This window comes from Telopea speciosissima, chromosome 10 (genome assembly GCF_018873765.1).
Source record: "Telopea speciosissima isolate NSW1024214 ecotype Mountain lineage chromosome 10, Tspe_v1, whole genome shotgun sequence".
Lineage (NCBI taxonomy): Eukaryota > Viridiplantae > Streptophyta > Magnoliopsida > Proteales > Proteaceae > Telopea > Telopea speciosissima.
The window spans coordinates 55,395,970-55,419,936 of NC_057925.1; the positions used below are offsets into that span (position 1 = coordinate 55,395,970).

Genomic DNA, 23,967 nt, shown 5'->3' on the forward strand with positions numbered 1-23,967 from the left:
GTGCTAGCTAGCGATAAGTTAGGGGAAAAAGTATTATGTTTTATTTTCTTTTTCTTATTTTCCTAGTATGTCCCTTGGTTACTCTTAGTGATTATATATTGAATGGAGTGGGAGCTCGAACATTAAGTTGAGACTTCCAAGGTTACACCGACATATCGTCTCTCACTGTTCTCTCCCTTTTCTCTTATTATTTACAGAGCTTATTTTTTATCTTTAATAAATTTTGATGAAAAGAGAAGTAGTCGAATGATTCAGATCAAGTAATGATACCAAAGAACTGACTTACTATTTCTGCTTCTGTGTTATCAGAATTATACTTAGGTTGCCCGACAGCCAAATGTATGATCTCTAGCAACTGCATGTACATTCCTTCATCAAACATTTTTTGTGCTTGCATATAAATTTCTCCTGCCAAAGTAATTTTGATCAAATTCATAAATAAATGAGCACATACAGAAAATTCCATTATTTAAGGAACCAATGCCCCAAACTTCACTATTTTTGCCCGTCTATCATTTAAAGCATGACATTGACCACAGTTTTTTTGATAGATCACTTATTTTGATGACAATTTCACCAGTGTGTTTGAAACAACCAAATGGCGAGAAGTGATTCAGTCTAGTGGAGTTGAGAATACACACCCACACTCCTCTACATCAAAAGACACAAACATTGCTTAATAATTAAGTTCATGGGTACTGGTGCATTACCAAGACCATGCAAAATCTCTTGCTTCACCTTGCTTGCTGCATTACCACTGTAGTTTGGGCGTCTTTGAAGAACAAGCTCATAAACATCGAGTACTGACTTGAGGTAAGGTATTGGCAAGTTTCCCTGATTCAACCCAAACTTTTCTTTAGTTGAAGAAACTATGTGTACATTACAGACAATATTTACATGATTCAGACAATTTCAAGACATTGTTTTTCATGACAAAAAGCAACAGATAGATGATTTACCACCTGCTGTTTTATGAAAGAAGCAATATCACTGACTGAAGACAAAAAGATAGTTTACCTTAGGAGAATGAGAAAGAACAATTGTCTGTAAACAATTGACTGCTGCAAGTGCGACCTCTTTACTCCCATTTAAAATGCTATTCCTAACAAAAACAAGCAAAGACTCCCAACCTGTGAAATAGTAGCTCTAATTACGACGGTGGAAATTTATGTAAAAAAGGGTAAGTTGAAGTAAGCTTAAAGAGTGGACCCACCGGACCAGAAATTGCTTAAACTTCTAAGGAAAGGGAAAAATGAACGCAGAAGACGTGCTATGCCACCTAAGACCAATACAAGTGTTTCATCCCATTGTTTCTGAGCTGTGTTACGACTACAAAGTCATCAAACAGGTGTTGGTAATTAGAGGATTACTACATGAATAAGAAGACAACCTTCAAGATGAAGAAAACTGGTGATTTATGTACCTATGATGTATGAGCATATGAACTGCTTTTCCTCCTCGCATTCCAAGTTCTTTACCTTGCCATTCATCTGTTGATGATGATGCTGCCTGCAAAATGGATTCAACACAATCAAAATGGTAGGGAAATGACTGAAAGTAATTGTCACTCCGGTCAACGTACCATGTGAGAAACACAATCTAGTGTAGGAAAGACATAATTCCAAAGGCAGTCCTCCCACATGCTTCTAGAAAGTTTCTGCCCATGACTTCCAAGGGTTTGAAAAAGTGTCCTAATTGCCGAGTTCCTTACCTGAAATATGAATAGTTGAAAAGCATATCCTTAGGGTATAACAGACAAAAAAAAAAACCCAAGTTTCACACAAGGAATCCAGACTTCATTACAACACTCCTAGAGGGATAGGAAGAATTTTATAATCAGCTAAGATACACAAGTCCAAAACTACAGACCTAAATTACTCAGAAGAACACATTAAAGGCCTTCCAGTTCAGAAGGTTGCTACTAGAAATCACCCCTTCCAGTTTGTCTTGGATTTTCTAATCTTCAATGTACTTAAAAAGTAGCATATTACAAGTTGAATCTTCCACTTATTGTTTTCGTGGACTTCATTTTGATTCCTCAGAAAAGGTAAATTTGCTTGGGCAATCCAAATCTTCAATGTCTATTTTGGACCCAAAGTGTTATTGAATAGCACTATCTTTTAACTTCACGAAATCAGTAAGTGATCAGAATAAATAGAAGTTTTTTCATAAAATTTTCTTTGGAAGTTACTTTCCATATATTGGAGTTGAGTGATTCCTCCAACTTGGTCGTACATTTGTTTGTCATTTCTGCAGTGCACTCATGGGCATTTCTAAAGTCATTGATGGTTGCTTGGGAACTTGTTGTCTGTCCCCCAATTGCGAGTATTTAATGTACTTAACAAGTAGTTTGTTGTCAGTTGAACATTCTATTTATTTTTACTTGGACCATATTTTGAGTATCCAGAAAAAGGTTAATTTGTTCAGGAAATCCTAATATTTAATGTCAATTTACAGACCCAAAGTGTTTTCTTGACTAGCACTATCGTTTAACTTCACAATAGTCAAGAAGAAATTAGAACAAATAAAAGGATATTTTTGAAAAATTTTCTTTGCAAGTTACTTGCATATACTCATAGTTGTCATGGCGTCGCCATGGCCCCCCCCCCCCCCCCCCCCCCCCCCCCCCCCCCCCCCCCCCCCCCCCCCCCCCCCCCCCCCCCCCCCCCCCCGACTCTCTTTCCCTCTTCGATTTCTTCTTCCTGTCTTCGATTTCTTCTTCCCTCTTCGATTTCTTCTTTCCCTCTTCAATTTCTTTCGATTTCTTCTTCGATTTCTTCTTCGATTTCTGAATTTTCTTCTTAAAACTTGAGAAACAATAGAGAAAAAAATAAAACATGGCTTGAGTATACATCTATTAACACATTCAAAATAGGGAAAATAAAAAATAAAACATGGTCGACATGCTCGCCATGGCAACGCCATGGCGGGCGACATGTCGATATATCGACGTGACACCCCTCCACCGACTTGGATCGCCGTGACGCCGTGACAACTATGCATATACTGGAGTTCGAGTGATCGCTCCCACTTTGCATTCACTGATTGTCTGCCACAAACTGGCTGATGTTTCACATTTACACTTCCTCATTTGAATACCAGCTTGCATCCGGCTGATTTATTGGTAACCCAACTTGCACAAGGTTAACTTGCTGGAAATCAGTTGTGGTGATTGAAAGCCTAGCCTGCATCAGGCCCTGCATTCCATAATGAGTTTGTCATCGTGCCAAATGTGTTTTCTCACCCCATTTTTATCATACCACCAAAGGTGTCTAGCATGAGTTTGCCATTGATGCATTCAATTAGCCAAGCCCAGACTGCTATGAACTGCATTTGCTCACCCCAATCTTCTCAAACCATGATGATGTTTTGGTAGCTAAATTCCAATTATTGACAATTTGGAGGTTCAACTTTTGACCTCTAGGTAATTGTAATCAATGTCCTTGCTGGTTCTCTTCTTTATCCAGTCTCTATGCTCTGTAGTCTCTACCAGGATTCTCACCTTAGTTGGGACCAAGAAAAGAAATAGCCAAATCTACTAAAATTGGACACTATTGCCACAACCATGGCATCATCTTACTTATAGAGTCGTTAAAAAAAACCTCCTTTATTCCATTGCTCACCACGAGAAAAAAAAAAAAGATGAAAAATTAAGTACAGAAAACAATATTAGGGGATTTGGGGGGGGGGCATTTTGCTGATTTCATACGGTCATTACTCATTATTACATTCCATCATAGCCAATGCAACATAGATACAACTTCATTATACACTGCTCTTCTTGCTGCTTCACATTTCTGTGGCAGCCTACCATCAATATCTGTTTTCCAATTTAATATGAAGGGGTGAAAATAGTGGAACTCTCCATTTACCTTGGTTAGAATTTAAAAGCTCAAGTAATTCTACCCAAGAAAGGATCTCTTTTTCTCTCCACAATCATGATCCTGAATACTGGCTATACTCAGTAATCCAACCCGTCGCTATGATACAAAACAATGGACTGATTTTCTCCCTGAAACAAGCAGTGGATGACTTCACTGAAATGCATTCAATGATGACATTCCAGTGAACATTGGAAAATCTTTGGTCTCTTTCAGTTTGAGGGAGAGCAACGTAGAATTCATTTGATACTGTGTTTCCACATATATTCCATAAATGAAAATATTATTGATAGAATTAATGATATCCTAATCCTGCCATTGCATATAATGCTATCAACAATATAATGTGATCTCCTACAACAGTCAACTACCAGCTTTCTGCCACTACGAAAAAGTGATTTGTACCAGAGGTTGGGAACCTCAGTCCTTCATGTAGCCTACTAGCAGCACTCACTACAGTACTGCACCCCATTCTCTTCCTATTGTGTCATGTATAACCAGTTCCAAAGCACCCTCTGTAAATTGAATTTAACATTCTTGTTAGATAGATCCTTAAATTTACCCTTGCATGGCCCTGGAAGCTGAATGTAATACTTACTGAGCTTGTACTCCTGCACGGTGCGACACTAGACACAGGTTTAGTGATTAGCATTTAGCAATCTGGCCAACAACTTCCTCTACATATAATGAAGTATTAAGAACATTCTGAGATCTTCAGTTCTTCCATTGACAAGTAATGTCCCATTGGGTAAGAAATATTGATATTGTTCCATGAATAAACTCCAATTCTTAGGATTAAGAAAACAAAAAAACGAGAAAGTTCACATGATCAGATAAGGGGTCCAAACCTCTGGCCTCTCATCCGCACCAAGTTTCTGAAGCAAGGAGAAGACTGAGAAAAGCAGCTTATTGTGATCAATTATATCAATTACGGGAACTTGGTCATCAGCTTCATTGCTAGTGTAGATGCTCTGCTCTTCTATCTCTTCCGGCCTCCTCTGCTTTGGGATAGATCGTGTAGCAGGTATTCCTCCTGCAATATTATGCATAACATGACAAGATTATAGACATTTATAAGCCAAAAGAAGTGTGCGATGAAAAGGAAAAAAGAATGGATGATAACAGTTCTACAATAGCAGTAGTAACCTATTTCCTCAGCATGCCCATGGATAAGCCCCTTGGCAATAAAATCAGTTGTAGTCCAGAGAAGGCCAACTGCTGTCAAACTTATATTTAGCTCTGTCTTCTGAGAACTGTAAGCTCCTGTAACTTCTATACATCTGCAAGAATTGGTTTAAGTAAGCATGAGGTAACAAAAAACTTAGACATCACACTCCTAGTATTTTATTAAAAAAGAAGCAAGAACTAAAGGTTTATGATGAACTATACTAGAGCCTTGAAGCCTTGAAAGGAAGTCTCAAACATCAATCTGAATCACTGCTAAGCCATGCTTAAATAATATGACAAAGAGTAAATTCCTAAGCAAAGCATCCATACTTTTAACATTTAAAACTGACACGTTGGATCAAAAACCAAAAGATGCATTTCTGTAAATGCTAACTTTAGAGATAATAGCATGCATTGAGTGCACTATGCTCCAATTGAATAGGTCAGCCACCACGTCCTGCCCATATTTTACCCAACAAAAGCCTAGCTTGTTGAAGTTTGAAACAAGCCCAAACCAATAGTTTAGACCAATTTTTGTGATCAGGACTAGATAAAGAAGCAAAGCTGTGTTCATTTAGAAAAACTCACCATTCAGTGGTTTCATATACATGGTCTATTTATTAAATAAAGTAGAAAGAATTCAAAGTTCTCAGAATGACCTCTAAGATTGTTGCTAAGAATGCCCACTTCCACTGGTCAAGGAATGGATGGATACAAGGTCTTGGATCTATCTTTCAGCCACATAGTTGTCAAGGTGTTGCCTAGGCAGGGCCTTGGATGTGCAAGGTGTCATGTTGCCTTAATTTCTTCAACCCCCCCATAATCGCCTAGGGGTCACCTTCTGCATCAGCCAGATTTTTGGCATGAGCAGGCATCATTTTTATTTGTGTGACATTTTTTTTTCTTTTTTCTTTTTTAAATAGTTATGGCCGTAACTTGTTACAGTAAATCGAATGCATTAGCATATTTTGTACTTCTAACACTAATATATAACTTTACGGTATGTCATATTGTTTGTCTGCGTGTTTGTATTTATTTTTTAGATTAGGATTGTAATTTATTACAGTACATCTCATCTACCTTAAGCATATTTTATACTATTATGGTGCAACAAAATGCACCTTCACAAATAGGTAGGATTTAACATCTCTTATGTCTAAAATCTGACAATTCAAGTATCCCACTGGCAGAAGGTTTGTAGGCCGCTAAAAGAAGGGGGGCTGGGTGTCAGACTTTTGGAGGATTTCAGTCTCGCATTAAGACTTAAAGGATTATGGAGAATCCCTGCTGACCATTCACTGTGGAGTAGTTTTTCAGGGCTAAGTTCTTTAAAAATAATCACATTGCTTTGGCGGACTCGAGTGGGATAGGCTCAAAGTCTTGGAGAAACGCTCTGACACATAAGGATTTCATCCTGGCCAGGTCAAGATGGTTGATTGGCTCGGGTAATATATGGTTCTGGCTGGATAATTGGGTAGGGGTTGGGCCATTGAATGATTATATGGACAATGCCCTTCAGGTTGACATGTCTCTACGAGTCAAGGATGCTTTAGAAGAGAATGGCTCGTGTAAGCAAACCTTGTTGGATCAGATTGTCTCTGATGTGGTAAGACAAAGTATCATTTCTATGAAGGTTGCGGTGGGTTTAGAGAAGGATGTTCTGGTTTGGACTCCTACTAGTGATGGTCAGTTCACAACTAAATCTGCCTGGAATGAGGTGTGGTGCAGGCAAGGTACTAAATTTCAAGATATATCGGTATCTCGGGCCTACCGAGATATCCGAAATATCCGAAATATGGCGAAATTTCACGAGTCCATCGTGGTGGGTTTTTGGCCATATCTAGGCCTGATACTTCATGGACACCCTTATTTAAGCTAAATAAACACATTTAAACCTTCATATTGCAAAAAAATGAACTCAAAGTGGTGTTTTGGGCTTGCACCCTTGATTGATAGTATACGGTTGCCGACCCTAATGTATATAAATAGTTAACTACACATTGATTAGGCAGTTAAAGAAATAGAAGAAATTTAAACAAACTAATTAAAACTCATAAGACATAATTCATAAATCATATTCTCATAAACTCCATAAGAGCCAATGACTCAATAGTCAATACTCAATAGCTCAATAGTCAATACTTTAATAGGCAATACACAAAGTCACAACTCACAACTCACAAGTTCACAAATCAGTGAAATCACAACTTACAACTTACAAGAGACAAGACTCACAAGACTCACAAGTCACAACTCACAAGTGCTAATAATAGTTGTTGTGCCTTCCTGGCTCAACCCCACTCATGGCCCGTTGGAGTCGACATCCATTGCTCTCTATTTGAAGGACATATGTGGACCACGGTATAGTTTCGGAGAAGAAACGAGTGTAGCTGGCCAAAAACAGCTTCTGCCCAGCTCTCGGTCGATATTTCGATTGTTAGCTGGCGAAATATGGTATTTATAACCATGGTTTAATGAGTCACGTGAGGTCTTTTGTAACATTTCACCGATATTCGGTATATCGCTGAAATGTCTCGAAATGTTACGAAATATCGTCGAAATTTTGTCTTTTTTGGTTTCGCCTTCACATCTCTTCTCGGCCCTACCGAAATTACCGAAATTTCGAGATATATCGCAAAATTTTGTACCATGGGTGCAGGTCACTTGAGGTCTCCTATGCCAGATGGGTCTGGAACCAATCCCTGCCCTCGAAGATAGGTTTTTTTACTTGGCAGCTCCTCAATGGAAGAATACCCACAGATGAGTCTTTAATGACTGTTGGTATTCCCCTTGCTTCTAGGTGTAACTGTTGCGGGAGGCCTAGGAGAGAGACAACAGCCCACTGTCATGTATCTGGAGGTACTGCAACTAAGGTCTGGAATTTCTTTTCACGTCTTTTCGATATTAATGTGATTTCTACTCAGGATACCAAGAGCCGAATTTTGTTTTGGCATGAGGCAGCAAGTAGTAAAAGCCTCTGTGCCTATATTGTTGGGCTGTTCCCTTCCCTAGTAGTTTGGGAGCTTTGGAAGGAAAGGAACAACAAATGGCACGGGGAACAGGCGAACGGAGAGTTCAATTGTTGAGACCATAAAAACTTGGGTGAAAGACATCCCGTATCCTCCCAAGTTTGGGTCCTCGGGTTCGTCTAGGGAAGTGTTGATTCTACAATTTTTGGGCTTATCGACTCCGCCTTCCAGACTGAAGCGCCCGATCCCTGTTTATTGGTGTCCGCCTTTCACCTCAGTGAAGCTTAATGTTGATGGTGCTTGTAGAGGTAATCCTGGTATAGGAGGAGGTGGAGGGATCATCAGAGATAAGGAAGGGGGTAGCAGCCTTTTCAAATTTTTATGGTGAGTGCACAAATTCAGTTGCTGAATTAAGGGCTTTGACAGATGGCTTGAAGCTGTGCCAAGAGCTAGGCCTGACTGATTTTGTGGTGAACTCAGATTCCTCCACTACGATCAGGATGTTACAACATAAGAGCTGTAGCTTTTGGAGGGGATGGTATTGGTTCCAGGAGTCCTTGGCCCTCCTTCGATCTTCTCGGCCTCTTTTATCCTTCGCTTACAGAGAAAGTAACAGGGCTGCAGATTGGCTTGCCAATCTAGCTTGTGATATGGGTGCTTCCATTGTTTTCCACTATGGCAGTCAGCCTCGGGGAACCTGCGGTGTATTCTTCAGGAAGACAGGGCTGGTTTACCAGTCCTCAGAGAGTAATGTAAAGCTTTTATGTTCTTCTTTGGTTTGGGTTGGGATCGAGTTTTGTTGAGAGTTATGCTCCATGGGTTGGGGTAAGGCAGGATGTCCCCCACTTGTATTCTCTTTCAAAGTTTTGACATTAATAAAATTCTAGGGGCTGGCCCGGGTCCTAGGTAATATTCGGGTTAAAAAAAAAAAGTATCCCACTCCTCCAAAATCATGAGAGAAAGGAGGGAGAACAGCTGCTTCGTCCGTTAGGATGTAAATGGTCAGAAAATTTTCCCTACTTTTGTAGCTTGATTTTCTTGGTGATTTTCAATTTCTTTTTTTGTGTTGCATATTTTAATTGAAAGTTTGATTCATTTGAAGCCACATTGAAAATTTGATAGCGATATTTCCTTACTTCTTTGTTCCTGCTCATTTTTCACTTCTCTGGCTTTTCCTTCCCTCTTTCTTTCTCTCTGTCTCCACCCCCCTTCTCTACAGAAGCATGGGGCTAACAACCTGCATGATGCTCCCTGGCCCTTGCCCCTTCTTTATTCCTCCTCCTTCCCCTTCCTGTGTTCCCTTATTTTCATTTAAGGAAATACTAAAAAACAGCAATTCCTTACATCCTTGCCCCCTTCTTCATCTATTTCCCCCCACTTAAATTTTTAAAAGAACAGGGCAGCTGCATAAAGTCAGACACTCAATCCAAAATTGTCAACAGTGAGGCATGTTTCAAACTAAACCTTCTCTTTTGTAGTTTATTTCTTGTATTGAAGACTATTTAATGCCTTATATTTAGAGGCTCATGGCCTGAAAGATATTTAGAGGCTCATAAAGGCCCATTACAAGCCACGGTCATAAATGCCTCTACGAGATCCTAACAATGTCATGACATGCTCAATTATCGCTTCTTTCCACAAATCTAGTTATCCATGTCGAGTTATCCTCACCAACGGAACCTCTACCCAGGTCTCTGGTTATGGTATAGTTTCTCCTACCTCTTCTTTGTCCCTAACATCAGTCCTTCATGTACCCCAGTTATTCTTAAATGTTCTTTCTGTTAGTTAACTTACCAAAGTTTTAAATTGTTCTGTTACATTTTATCCTTCGGTTTGTCTTTCAAGATTTTCAGACAAGGAAAAAGATTGGTGGAGGGCATAACGAGGATGGTCTCTACTATCTTAAAGGTGATCCTCCCCACCAGTTGCTGCTGCTCTTTCTCTACCGCTCTCCACACAATCCGATTCTCTCCCTACGAATCTTGCTCCTTTGTCCATCACCACTGACTTACCAGTTTCCCTTCACAAAGGTACACATTCTTGGAGAAATCACCTGGCTCGATGAGCTCTCCTCTCTCTCCCCCATACTCCCCTTTACTGTCACCCCCCTCCACCCCTTGCTACCCATCCTTCTCCTCCTCCTTCACCACCCCTGGTTACCCATCCTTTATCTACCCCGAAATCTTGGACCTCTCTTCTCTTCTCCCTCCTCTTTTTCTTGCTGTGGCCTCTCCCTGCACTTTGTTAAACCCTCTACTGTTGGTTCCTCTCAAGTTGCCCTCTATCCTCAGGAATTTCTCTCCCTAGAAATTGCAAAATGGAAATCTTGTCTGGTTGGCCATTTCCTTGGCCCCAGAGCTTCTTTCAATATTGTCAAATCATCAATGACCAAACAATGGAAAGCTCAAGGCCCTCTGGAAACTTACCTGCTCGACAATGGAGTTTTTATCCTCAAGTTCTTTTGTTAGGACACTAAAGCTCGTGCCCTTGAAGATGCACCTTGGCTGGTCAGTAACCAACCCATCTTTCTCCGCCCGTGGGATCCTAATCTGCAACTACACAAGGTCGATTTTAGCTCCATCCCTTTGTGGGTCACTCTCCCAAGCCTGCCTCTCCATTACTGTAGCTCAGAATGCCTCAGTATCATTGGTTCAGTCGTCAGTTTTCCGCTTTACTCGGACATGCACACCAAAAAGATGGATCGTCTCACCTTCGCAAGGATCTTTATTGACATCTCTGCTGACTCCCCTCCTCCCTCGGTCATCTCTATAGTTGAAGATGATGGGTTCTCCTTTAAACAACCCATCCGTTATGATTGGCTTCCCCCTGACTGTACCTACTATAAAAATTTTGGGCACCACTCCAACTCCTGCTCCGATAAGGCTCTCCAAGCCTCCCTACCGCCTCTTGATGACTCCAATGTCCCAACTGTTGCTCCGCCTGAACTGCAACCTTCGACTTCCAAGGCCCCTGCTCAACCTGCTTCTGTTGTTAGCTCTTTGAACCCAAGCTCCATCGTCTCTCCTCAGCTACCTGGCACTGCTCTCTACCCGGCTCCTCCTCCTAATTCCACCAGGGAACCAAGCCGTGGCTGAAGAATGTCTCGCAGCCGTCCTCGCCACGCCAGAGTTCAATCTGCTTCAGGTTCGCCTCCTGGAAGATCTCAATGTTCCTTCCCAATGAGGAACTCGACTCCCGAGTCGAGCTCGAACCTCCAAGCTGCTGCCACTGCTGCTGTTGCCGCTCTGCATTCTCGTTTGCTTGATATTGTGGTCCTCCATGCTACCATTGAACCACGAGCTCCTCTCTCGCAAGCTTTAGCTATGCTGCATTAGTCGTCTTCACCGCTATCAGTTGCCTTGATCGTTGCGCCTTCCATCCTGCTGGAGACTTCTTTGTCAAATCCGTCGGTTTCAAGCTTAAGACCTGATGGTTCCCTCCTTTGCACTCCATCCCTCTGATCCTCCAAGCTCGTGCGTCAGATCCTACAACCTTGAACAGCTGGCTCCTCTGGAATTGCGATCTGTGCTTCGTCCCAACCGACGAAGTCTCTCCTCTGAAGGTAACCTCTCCTTTGGTAACTGGCACCCTCATCTGACCCCTACCCCTTTTACTTGCTCTTTACCAGCTCCGCCTGTCCCCCTGCTACCTAGGACGACATCCTCTTGCCATCCCTTACCCCCTCTTCTCCCCATCCCCTCTTAGTCTCACCTTCTTTCTTTAAAATCCAACCACCCCCTTAACCCAAATCTATTAACCCTGGCCCCAACTACCCCTGTTCCACTAACCCTAGCCCCTTTTACCCCAGTTCCTCTTACCCTACGTGGCCACACCTTTCTACCTCCCCAGGCCCAAACCAACTCCTTTCTCAAACCCACCTTAACACTCATCCTTTTAATGCTGGCTCTGTCCCCACCCCTGACCCCTCTTTAAACCTGAACCGAACCCAACCTCTACCCCTTCTAAACCAGTCTCCACCCCTTCCCTTTTGCGGTCTAGTTTGCCTTTTCCCTTATCCAATGAGATCCCCTCCCCCCTTATCGGTTGCTTGCCCGGTTAGACTCTCCCCCCCTTTTCCACATGTCCTCTCCCCCTCCCCTTAGCCCCCTCTAGTCGCCCGTTGATTAGATACACTCGTAAGCGATATAAGAGCCTTCTTCCTCGGAGGTCGCTCCCCTCCTCTCTAGGTTTTTATGTCTTTTGGTTTTATCTGGAATGTCCGGGGCCTTAATTCCCTAGCCAAGCATGCAATCCACCCACTCTTCCTTTTGCACTCTTCTCGAAACTCGTGTCCTTCTTGAGAATGCCCCCCGCATTTTCTCTTTGATTGCTCCCTCTTGGTCCTTTCTTTCCAACTGTGACCACTCCCCTCATGGTCGTATCAGGATCTTATGGGACCCCTCCAAAATCAATATCTCTATCTCCTTATCTTCCCCCCAAATCCTTTACGCTTTACATCCAGTTCTTCCTTCCCAACTCCCCATCCCCTTCTTTCTCTCGATCATCTACGCTTTAATCACCCATCCGACCGCCTCCCTCTTTGGGCTGATCTCTCCCTTCTTAAGCCCAGTATTGGATCCCTTCCTTGGGCTGTGAGGTGATTTCAACGTGGTTAGAATTGGTCATGGGAAAGTTGGAGGTCGCCCTCTTGATGCCCTATCTGTTAATGCCTTCAACGATTATCTTGAAGATCTAGGCATTAATGACCTAGATGGTTGGGCTCTCCCCTTACCTGGCACAATCGAAGGGTTTGTTCGGATCGAATTTCCTACAAAATCAATCGAGTCCTCATTAACAAAGCCCGACTCTCTCTCTCTCTCTCTCTCTATATATATATATATATATATATATATATATCCCAATTCTCATGCCAATTTCCTCCTCCCAAGTATATCTGACCACCACTCCAGCCACCTCTTCATCCTTCCCTTTACCTCCTTCGGGCCCAAACCTTTCAAATTCTTTGACATGTGGTCTTCCCACTCCCAATTCCTTCCCACCATCCGTGAAGCTTGGAATAAACCAGTTCATTATTACTCCCTTCCTCTCCTTGCATTTGCCAAAAAGCTCCGAAACTCCAAGGAAGCTCTTAATTCCTGGAACTTGTCCTGCTTCGGCAATATTTCCTCTTGGGTGGCCACTTGCCGAACAAGTCTCTCTCTTGTCCAATCTTAGCTCCAAGATGACATGCTTAACCCCTTATTGGCTAAAGAGGAAAAACATCTCTTTAAGGGGCTCTCCACCCTCTCCTCCCAAGAAGAGAGCTTTCTTCGCCAAAAATCCCGCATTAAGTGGCTCGAGCTTGGTGACTCTAATACGGTTTACTTCCACCGACCCCTGAAAGCCCATTCTAACTACAATTCCATCTTTATGCTCCTTGGTCGTGATAGCTCCTCTTTAACGGGTACACATGATATCCAGAAGGAAGCTATACCCTTTTTCTCCTCCCTCTTCTGCCCCTCCTCTTCTCCCTCCCCTCTTCCCCCAGGCCTCGTCAATAAATTTGTCCCTTCTTCCCTCTTTAATTCCCTCCAATCTATCCCCTCCGATTATAAAATCCTCAAAGCCGTCCTTTCTCATAAATTCAACTGGGCTCTGGGTCCTAATGGATTCAGTATGGGCTTCTTCTCGTCCTGCTGAGACATCATCAAAGATGACCTTATCAAAGTTATTTGTAGCTTCTTTTTCAATCCCAGCCAGCTCCCTAAGATTAACCAAACCTTTCTTTGCCTTATCCCTAAGAAAGAGGGAGCTTCATCCCTGTCTAATTTCAGGCCTATCTAACTCTGCAACCTCCTCTACAAATTCATCGTCATAATCCTAGCTAATAGGCTTCAACTTATCGTTCTCTCCCTTGTCAGTCCCAACCAATCGGCCTTCATTTCCAATAGAAGAATCGCTGACAATATCCTCCTTTGCTTCGAAATTGTTAGGGGCTTCGATCGTAAATCTCACACCCCTGTTGCCCTCATGAAAATCGACATCCACAAGGCTTTCGACTCTCTGTGTTGGGATTTCATATGTGATGTCCTGACCCAGATGTCTTCCCCCCCTATGTTTGTCCATTGGATCCACTATTGCATCTCCTCCCCTTTCTTCTCTATCATTATCAATGGTTCCCCCGCTGGTTTCTTCCCTTCCAAAGTTGGAATCCTTCAAGGCTGTCCTCTCTCTCCCTTTCTCTTCTCCCTTGCCCTTGAGGTCCTCTCTAGGAGCATTCAGGCTAAAACTGATCAACTTCTCATTTCCCCCATCCCCAAGTGCAAAGGCCTCAACCTTACTCATCTTACCTTTGCTAATGATCTTCTCTAAGGCCTCCCCCTCCTCTATCTCTTCCATCATGTCCTCCCTGCAACTCTTTGAGAACCTCTCTGGTCTTCGTATTAATCTTCTAAAATCCCACATTTTCCTCTCTGGTGTCTCTGATACAAATAAAGATACCTTGCTTCGCCTTATAGGATTTACCCTTGGCTCTCTTCCCGTGAAATACCTTGGCCTCCCTTTGATTCTGGCCAAGTTGACCAGTCACTACTGCACCCCTATGCTCGACCTTATCTGTAAAAGGCTTCGGATTTGGAAAGGTAAACTACTCTCCTTCCTTGGTAGGATTGAGCTGATTCGTTCAGTCCTTCAATCCTCATACATCTACTGGTGTGGCATCTATGGGCTTCCTAAGTCTACCATCAAAGCCATGGAATCTCTCTTCTACTCCTTCCTCTAGAAAGGCAAGGAATCCTCAAAATTCCTCCACCCGATCAGTTGGGCCTCTATATGCCTCCCTAAATCTGAAGGAGGTCTTGGCATCCGTAGGATCTGAGACTTTAATATTACAGGCATCCACAAATTGATTTGGAAAATCTCTTCCAAGCAAGATTCTATCTGGGTTAATTGGGTATACTCTACCTTCTCAAAAATTACTCCATTTGGATTGCCCCCATCTTTGCTGATCCTTCCTGGGTGTGGCGAAAAAATCCTCCTCCTCTGGTCATTAGCTCTCTCAGCTACCTCCTCTATGATTACTAATGGGTCTTCCATTTCTCTTTGGCTTGATCCCTCTTGGCACTCCTTAGGAGTCCTCTACACCTTCTTAGGTGCCCGTTCGGTATACTTTTCTAGTATTCCCAAATCTGCCCTGCTCTCCTCAATTGTTTCCCAAGGTTCCTGGTCCCCCCTGTCTCACCTAGGTTTGGGCTTCTCTTCCCCCCTCCCCCCCTAACCCCTCTCTCTCTCTCGGATAAGGTCTTTTGGCTCCCCTCCCCTAATTGAGTTTTTACATCTAGATCCGCCTAGGATTTTATTCGTCCCATGCCCCCACTGTTCCCTGGCACAATATTGTTTAGTTCAAAGGCCACATACCCCGTCACAATTTTAATGTTTGGAGATCCCTCAACCACTGCCTCCCCACCCAATCTTTTCTTCTCCATCCCCATATCCCTGTCCCCCCCATCTTGTATCCTTTGTTGGAATGGCATTGTGGAGGTCGATCATCTCTTTTTTACTTGCCCCCCTAGCCCTCAATATTTGGAAAAAAGCCTTAGCCTCTATTTGGCTTCGTAGCAGAAGACCTCTTCCCTTTGCTACAGAATATCTTTGGATGGTGAGAGCTTTCTCGGGTGGCACAATCTGTGATACTGCTGGTAAGCTAGTGTTTGGGGCTGCTATTGAACCTTCTGAGATGGACCTACAATTCTCGTTCTTTAGAAATGATTTATGATGCAGGCCCAGGCGCCCAGCCCGCATCTTGAAGACCTCCACCCAACTCCACCATGTGGGCTGGCATCAGCCCATTCAAGCTCATGAAGCCCAAAATTATCTCAAGGTCCAGCAAACTCTTAGTCCAAAATGAACCAAAGACCAAGGCCAACAAAGTGGCAACTGAAAGTTGACCAATGAATAATTCAGAATTATGACTTTGCACATGTCTCAACTTCAAGTGACATTTCGTATTATTTCCATTGGGAATTTGGAAAATGTAAAACATAAAAGTTATAGCTCTTTGAGTCTTCGTTCCAATGGTTTTGGAATGAGGTCAAATGGATCTAAAATGAAGGAGTTATGTCTTCTACACTAAACATGTGCTCATGAATCAGAGAAAACTTTCTTCACGAAAATTTTCGCCCCATGAGTCTTCATTTTTGGGTTTGGAATCAACTTATTACAAATTATATCTAGAGAGTTATGTCTATTCTACTAAGCTTGCACGATTCTGAAAAATACTGAATCCGGGTTCAAGTTTAATTGAGCCTATTTCAATCACTCTCCCTATTCGAGTCTAGAAGCCTATATTGAGGCCTACATCAATTTGGAAAGCCATCTTTTTTTATGTTAGCTCCAAACTCCATTTGCTCCCTTGTAGATCGCTCCTAAATACCCCAATGAACAGGCTTATTGTTGTATCTTAGGGTTTAGATGATTTGCTTCTTCGGTCTCATGGCCCGCCTGCTTAAGGCTTGAGGCTTGTTTTCCCCCCTCCCTCCCTGTGTATTCCACCCCCCCTTTTTTCTTTTAGGGTTTTTGGTATTGATATTTATTCATCCCAAAAAAAAGGTACACATTCTTACACCCAACGGTCTTTGGTTGCTTATCCTATTGATCAAATTGTTTCTATTTTACATCTTCCATCTTCTCTTCATAGCTTTGCCTTGTCTTCATCTACCCTACCCAAAACCTATCAAGAGGCATTGTCCCATCCGGGGTGGCAAACCTTTTATGGATGTGGAAATGGATGCCTTACTTAGTTGTCAAACATGGACAAATGGACTCTGGTTGACTTACCTCCAAGGAGCTTGTAAAGTGTCGTTGGGTCTTGGGTGTATACTCTTAAGTATAACCTTGACGGTTCTGCTGAGTGATTGAAGGCTTGATTAGTGGCTGAAGGATACAATCAGACATACAGTGTTGATTATTTTGAGACTTTTTTGTCTGTTGCTCGTTTCAATTCTATTTGTGTGCTTATGTCCTTAGTTGTTAATCTTGACATTAAAGATGCTTTTTTAGATGGGGATTTGCTTGAGGAGGATTACATGGAGCAAAGCAGCAAACTCCTGGGTATGCTGCTTAGGGAGACTGCAAGGAAAGTATGCAAGCTTCATAAAGCAATTTACGGTTTGAAACAGCCGCCCAGAGCGTAGTTTGATAAATTCAGCAAAATTGTTACAGGTTATGGTTTCACACAGTGCTATTCTGATCACTTAGTGTTTGATCATTGTCGTCAAGATTCCAGCGTGACAGTAATGGTGGTCTATGTTGATAATTATATAATCTTTGGCAATGATTCTTCTTGTATTGTGGGTGTCAAAGTCTATTTGCAGCAACATCTTTAGATCTTTAGATGAAGGATTTGGGTACTCTAAGTTATTTTCTTGGTATTGAGGTAGTTTGGGGTAAGAAAGTTATTAGTCTTTCTCAAAGAAAATATGTACTTGATCTTTTGTCTAAGACTGGTTTATTAGCCTCTAAACCTTTTGATACTCCCATGGATCCTCATCAGAAATTTGGATATTGTGAAGACAAGGACTTTGTGGACAAACATCAATACAGAAGGTTGGTTGGTATGCTTATCTATCTAACTGTCACTAGACATGACATTTCATTTGCTATTGGAGTCATCAGTCAGTTCATGGAAAATCCTAGGCAAGCTCATTGGAGGCAGTGTGTCATATTCTATGGTACCTTAAGGGTGCTCCAGGAAAAAGGTCTTATTTATAGACGACATAACTGCTGGGAAATGCTCCTCCCCACCTAAATGTTTTGATGATAACAAACACATAATTATACTAATGTTTTGTCTAAGTGAATGATTATTTGAAGTAGCCAACCCTTTAAAGTAAGTGAAGCTCAAGGAAGGACTTGGAGGAGTTAAAGACCCTGGTCATTCACACAAAAGATTAGATTGAAGATTGAAGAACATCTCTTGAAGAATTCAGGTACAAGTACTCACAAAGCAAAGAAGTCATGAAGATGCTCGTGTGCACTTAGAACACAATTTCATAATGTACTTTGCATTTGCACATTATAAGGTATATGCATTCTCTAGAGACCCTAGGAGGCACTCAATTATCCCTCATTGACCTTAGTATAAGTTGGAAAGTAGTCGGAAGAAAATCCCAAAGACAGAAGCCGAAACGGGCCAGAAAAAACATGTCGGTCGATCATCGGTCAACCAGTAAACAAGGCATTTTGGCAGGTTAAATCAGAAGGTTGCCGGTACGAACCAGACAACCTGCTCATACCGATCGACCAGACATCGACCGGCAGGCCCAGTAAAACCCCAACGGCCAACGATCATATTCTCCGATCGACCGGTAAGACAAAAATATAGCCATTTTATATCCGTTGGAGCTAAAAGTCACATGTCTTTTAGAGCATTTAATGAGGTTTATAAATACAAACGTTGCCCAGCCTTTGACTATACACTACAGTCCAAAAGAGCACTTTATTGAGAGTGAAAAGTCAATTTCAAGGTCTCCATTACTCTTGAGTCAAGAAGTCATTGTCAAGCTCTATCAAGGTTGACGCAAGCATTCAAGTCCTCTTATTCCTTGAAGTTTGCATCATTAAGAGGAGCTGTAAAAGAAGGCTTTTCATTGTGCATTCATTCCATATCATCATTCACACTTGCAAGGAGTACTTGTCACACTCCTTGCCTAGGTAACTCTTATCTTTTCTATTGTAATTGTTATTTTTGCTCTTGAGTTTGTGTAACTCTAGATTGGAGCATTGTGTTGCATTAGCCTAGACTGTAATAAGGTAATGCAATGATCCTCTTATCCTCAAAAGAGTTAGGATTCTCTTATCCTGAGAAAAATATTTGTAAAGGTAAATAGGTAATTGTTTTCCCACCTATTGTAATGAAAGTGGAATTCTCTCAAGGTTGAGAGGAGTGGACGCAGACTCTTGGAGTCAAACCACTATAAATATATTGTGTCTCTTTTCTTCTATGCTTTCAATTATGTATTGCTTGGAGAATTGTTTTTCCACTTTATATTGTTCAATTCACGAATTTCTAAAATAAATAAAAAAGGAGGCATACTCCACTAGTGATAATCTATTCACCCCCTAGGTTATCTCACAATAATCATATTGATATTATTGGCTATTCGGATGCTAATTGCGCTGGTGCTGATGGTGATTGGAGATCGATTATTGGGTATTGTACGTTTGTCGGTGGTAATTTTGTCACGTGGAAACAAACTACAATGGCTCGGTCTAGTGCAGAAGCCAAGTACAGGGCCATGATACATACTACAACTGAATTAATTTAGGTTTTTAGTTGACAACACTAATGACATTTACTGTGAAAATCAGGCATATATATATATATATATAGTAATCCTATCTTCCACGAAAGGACCAAACACATTGAGTTTGATTGTTACTTCGTGCGAGATGCCATGACGCTGAAGATAATCTCCAATCCGTTTGCCAGTTCTTCTAAATAGCTTGGTGATTTGTTTACCAAAGAGTTGTACAAAAGAGTGGTTCTTCAAGGTTGTTCCAAGCTGGGCCTGGGGTGATATTTGTTTACCAAAGAGTTGTACAGAAGAGTGTTTCTTCAAGGGTGTTCCAAGCTGTGGGCATGGGGTGGCATTTATGCTCCAGTTTGAGGGGGAGTGTTAAAGGTACTGTGGTATGTTATGTATTACAAAGGGTATATTTGTAAATATGATTATGTGTTAGGGGCTTATTGTAGTTATCCTTAGTTCACAAGGATCATATAATTGTAACCCTATAAACATGTGTGTCGATAGGAGATTAGTTAACCCTATTCAAGCAGCCTCCTTTTCTTTTCTTTGCCGTCTTCTCCTTCTTCTTTCTTCTTATATCTTTCTTGTGTTCATCATTATTGCAGGTTTATATTGTTTGGTGCTGTCACAATTACAATCTAAGAATGTTTAACGGAAAAAGAGAAAATAGGGACTTCTAGAATTATGCTTTATGGAATTATAGTTTCAATGGTCAACGATATAACAGAGGAGAAACAAAGCCATAGGGCTCAATAAGAGCCTATGGGAAAACCCATGAAAATGGACCCAGAGCCACATCAAAAGAGAAATATACAATTCAACTGATACTATCCTAAGTCCCTACTGAAACCCCAAAAGCACCACCAATCATCCAGCAAGCTACCTCTCCACCTCCCGAGGGGATGAGTCAAAGAGAAGCAAACCCAAGAACCCCACTCTCACAACACTAGATCTACGCAACGATGGTCAATGGAATAATGGATTTAGGGTTTTATGGATGTAATGGGTTTCAAAGGCCAGCAGATTGGTCAGTACGTTGATGATGGAGAAATAGGTGTAGGGTTGATGTAGGATGGGGTTTAAATACTATCCAATGATATTGTATACAGGAACAAAATGACTACTTCTTATGTATAATCCAGATGCAGGCCTGGGCCTAGGCCTGGTCCTGGCTTATAGTATGGAACATCTAAACAATGTCAGAGTTCTTAAGAATATCATTGTTGACATAGGATAAGAAATATAGACGAATTATTTCACTCGCAACTTGTCACACCCGCCACAGCCATATTACAATCATATTCAGAAAGAAATGAAATCACTTTCCAATTGGAACCAGGAACAAAAAGATGAAGAGAAATGCCACCCAGAGAAAGAGAGCATAATTGGACTCGGAAATGGAAGCATGGAGGTCTTACACATCAATGCAGTGTGAAGGGATGGTTGAGAGTTCATCATTCATGATAACGCGTAGACCCTGCAAACACAAATAATCTGCCTAGAATTAAAAATTACAACAAAATCTACAATTAATTGAATCCCGAAAGAGAACTTAAAAAGACTAGACTCAACCCTGAATTATGGAATTGAGACATTCTGCTAGAAGTGGAATAAGTTATAATATTCTTTTTGTTTAAGTACAAATTTATTAAATAAATGAGGAAAAAGGGGAACAGACAACACCCACTAAACAAGGAATCAGCAATTGCAACAGCTAAACTGTGAGAACCAATTTCCAACTACAGTAACCAAAAATATCTTTAACATAAGGCATAAGAAGTGGTGCATTACAAACTTCGAACAATGGCACCTGGTATGTCGACCATTGACTCTTCAATAACATAATGAGTATTTTTTGCACAGTTCACTTTTATTATCATTTTTCTAAATTTCACGAGCCTTTAAGGAAGATCTTTCATTTAAAAAAAGTTCCCACTCTTTTTCTGTTTACAATAAATTGGTAGCATCATCAAGCAACAAAGTGAATGGCTAACTATTCTTTCAATTTCTGGGTCATAATAATTAAGTAGGAGAGCTAAGAGAATGATCAACGAGAAGCCTTACAAACCACTAAGGGTTTTGTGTACCAAAGATTAAACCTCTCTCCTGCACCTTCACTTTACCAAATTAAATACTGCAATTTTGCTTATAAGATTATTGCCAAGATTTTTGCATCCAGGCTGGCAGGTATCCTCCCTTCTGTCATTGCAGAGGAGCAAGGACCGTTTGTGCAGGGCAGAAGTATTCATGATTCTATTTCCATTGTGCAAGAGGTTGCCTAGGACAAAAACAGGAAAACTAGGGGGGGTAATGTTATTCTCAAGCTGGACATGGCTAAGGCCTACGATCGGCTGGAATGGGTCTTTCTTTGGCAGGTCCTCGCCAAATTTGGTTTTAGTGAAGCCTGGATCAGCTTGATTAAGAAGATGGTCATTAACTGTTGGTTCTCTACAGTGCTGGGGGGCAAACAGTCAGGTTTCTTCAAATCATCTAGAGGGGTGCGGCAAGGTGACCCCCTCTCTCCAGCGTTTTTTATCATCGCTGAGGAGGTTCTTAGCAAGGGAATTAAAAACCTGTTTGCGGAAGGGCATGCTTCCTTCTACAAGCTCCCAAGAGGGTGCCCTGGGGTTTCTCATTGCCTCTTTGCTGATGACACGGTCATCTTCTCTAGGGCGCTCAAGGGCTCACTTAAGCAGATCATGGGTTTTATCAGCAGATATGAAGGCTTCTCGGGGCAGCTGGTCAATAGCCAGAAGAGCTGTTTTGTGTTGAGTGATTTGGCTTCTCCAGCTAAAGCCCGCTTGGTTGGGGAGATTACTGGTTTTCCTAGGAAATCTCTCCCTATCACTTACCTGGGAGCACCCCTCCATTCGGGTAGGATGAAGATTTGTCTTTTTGATGGGTTGGTGGAGAAGATTAGAAGCAAGGTGGCAGGCTGGCAAGGGAGGCTGATGTCCGCAGGAGGCAAGATCACGCTTTTAAAGCATGTGCTGTCCTCAATTCCTATTCATGTTCTTGCGACCTTGGCTCCGCCCAAGGCGGTTTCTCGGCGCATCTATGGTATCTTTGCAGATTTTCTTTGGGGCAGCTCGGAGTGGGGAAAGAGAAAGCACTGGGTTGGTTGGCATAAGGTGTGCAGGCCAGTTGAGGAAGGTGGGCTGGGAATCAGGCTAATGGAGGATGTTGGGCTTTCCCTCAAGCTCAAAGGGCTGTGGAGGGTTCTAGGGGAGCGATCTTTATGGGGTGACTTTTTCAAAGCTAAGTTCTTTAAAAATCAGCATGTAGCACTTTCAGAGGCAACTAGAACTGGCTCGAAGTCTTGGAGGTGCACTTTGGAGCATAAGGAGGTCCTTTTATCTAACTCCAGGTGGCTGCTAGGGGCAGGGAATATTCACTTTTGGCTAGATAACTGGACAGGGTTTGGGCCGTTGATAGACACTGTGGACAATGGGCTTGGGGTCGATGTGGGGCTGTGGGTGAAAGATGCCATTGGTGAGGACGGCTTCTGGAAGCAGGAAGTGTTGGACAGCATTGACTCAGACGCCATTAGAGAGTATATTTCATCAGGGTCCTGTTTCTTATCGGATTACGAGGATGTGCTGGTTTGGACTCTCTCTAGTAATGGTTTATTCTCTACCAAGGCGGTTTGGAATGTGGTGCGGGGTGAGTCACCAACAGCTTCCTATGCGAAGTGGATTTGGAACAACACGCTCCCAGTGAAGGTGGGTTTTTTTTCTTGGCAGCTTCTGAATGGGAAGATACCCACAGATGATTCTTTGATGGCGCTGGGTATCCCACTGGCTTCAAAATGTGTTTGCTGTGGAAGACCCCAGAGGGAGACGACGTACCACTGTCTTGTTACTGGCGGCACGGCGGCCAGAGTTTGGGACCACTTCTCCAGGTTGTTTGACATTACCCAGCTTCCCACCCAGGATGCTAGAGGTAGGGTGTTATACTGGCAGGGTTTGGCGGGTGGCCATGGCCTTGGTGCTTTTATTACTGGGATTCTGCCATCCTTGATCATTTGGGAGCTCTGGAGGGAAAGAAATCTCAGAAGACATGATGACAAGAGGCGGACAGCCAGCTCCATAATCGAATGCATCAATGCCTGGGTGAGGGAGTTGCCGTACCCGGCAAAGGTAGGTACCCACAGTTCTGCAAGGGAACGTTTGGTTCTATAGTGTCTTGGTCTGGCTGTTCCTACCCCCAGGAGCAAGCAGCCCATCCCGGTTTACTGGTGTCCCCCCTTTACTTCGGTAAAGCTGAATGTTGATGGCGCCTGTTGTGGTAACCCCGGCGTGGGTGGAGGAGGAGGGATCATTAGAGACCAGCATGGGGAAGCCTTGGCAGCCTTCTCTAATTTTTATGGCCCTTGTACCAACTCTCTGGCGGAGCTCAGGGCGTTGAGGGATGGTCGGTGGTTGTGCAAGTCGTTGGGTTTCATGGATGTTGTGGTTGACTGTGACTTAGAGGCCACGGTCAGGGCAGTTAACCAAATGAGTTGCAGCTTGTGGGGAGGGTGGTACCACTACAAGGAGATTCAGGGGTTGTTAGCTTGTACCCGGGCCTGTGTGTCGTTTGCTTTCCGGGAGAGCAACAGAGCGGCAGACTGGTTGGCCAAGCTCTCCTGTCAAACGGAGACTTCTACTGTTTATCAGCCTGGGAGCATGCCGATGGGTCCTTTTCAGGCCATTCTGAGGATAA

The 23,967-nt window shown here is 42.5% G+C and overlaps 1 protein-coding gene across 6 annotated transcripts in view; it reads right to left on the reverse strand.

Moving 5' to 3' along the window:
- The window catches only part of LOC122641911 (protein MON2 homolog), a 127,160-nt gene that overhangs the window by 26,817 nt on the left and 76,376 nt on the right, over positions 1 to 23,967 (reverse strand). For 4 of the 6 annotated variants that reach the window (XM_043835239.1, XM_043835241.1, XM_043835243.1 and 1 more), the window contains exons 29-37: positions 20,682 to 20,740; positions 5,028 to 5,161; positions 4,730 to 4,914; positions 1,583 to 1,711; positions 1,424 to 1,509; positions 1,214 to 1,329; positions 1,018 to 1,130; positions 711 to 834; positions 287 to 408 (exon numbers count right to left, since the gene is read on the reverse strand). In XM_043835239.1, coding sequence (XP_043691174.1) covers positions 287 to 408; positions 711 to 834; positions 1,018 to 1,130; positions 1,214 to 1,329; positions 1,424 to 1,509; positions 1,583 to 1,711; positions 4,730 to 4,914; positions 5,028 to 5,161; positions 20,682 to 20,740 — 1,068 coding nt within the window. The remainder of the gene's footprint in view (positions 1 to 286; positions 409 to 710; positions 835 to 1,017; positions 1,131 to 1,213; positions 1,330 to 1,423; positions 1,510 to 1,582; positions 1,712 to 4,729; positions 4,915 to 5,027; positions 5,162 to 20,681; positions 20,741 to 23,967) is intronic. The other 2 variants (XM_043835242.1, XM_043835240.1) reach the window with 1 other exon arrangement.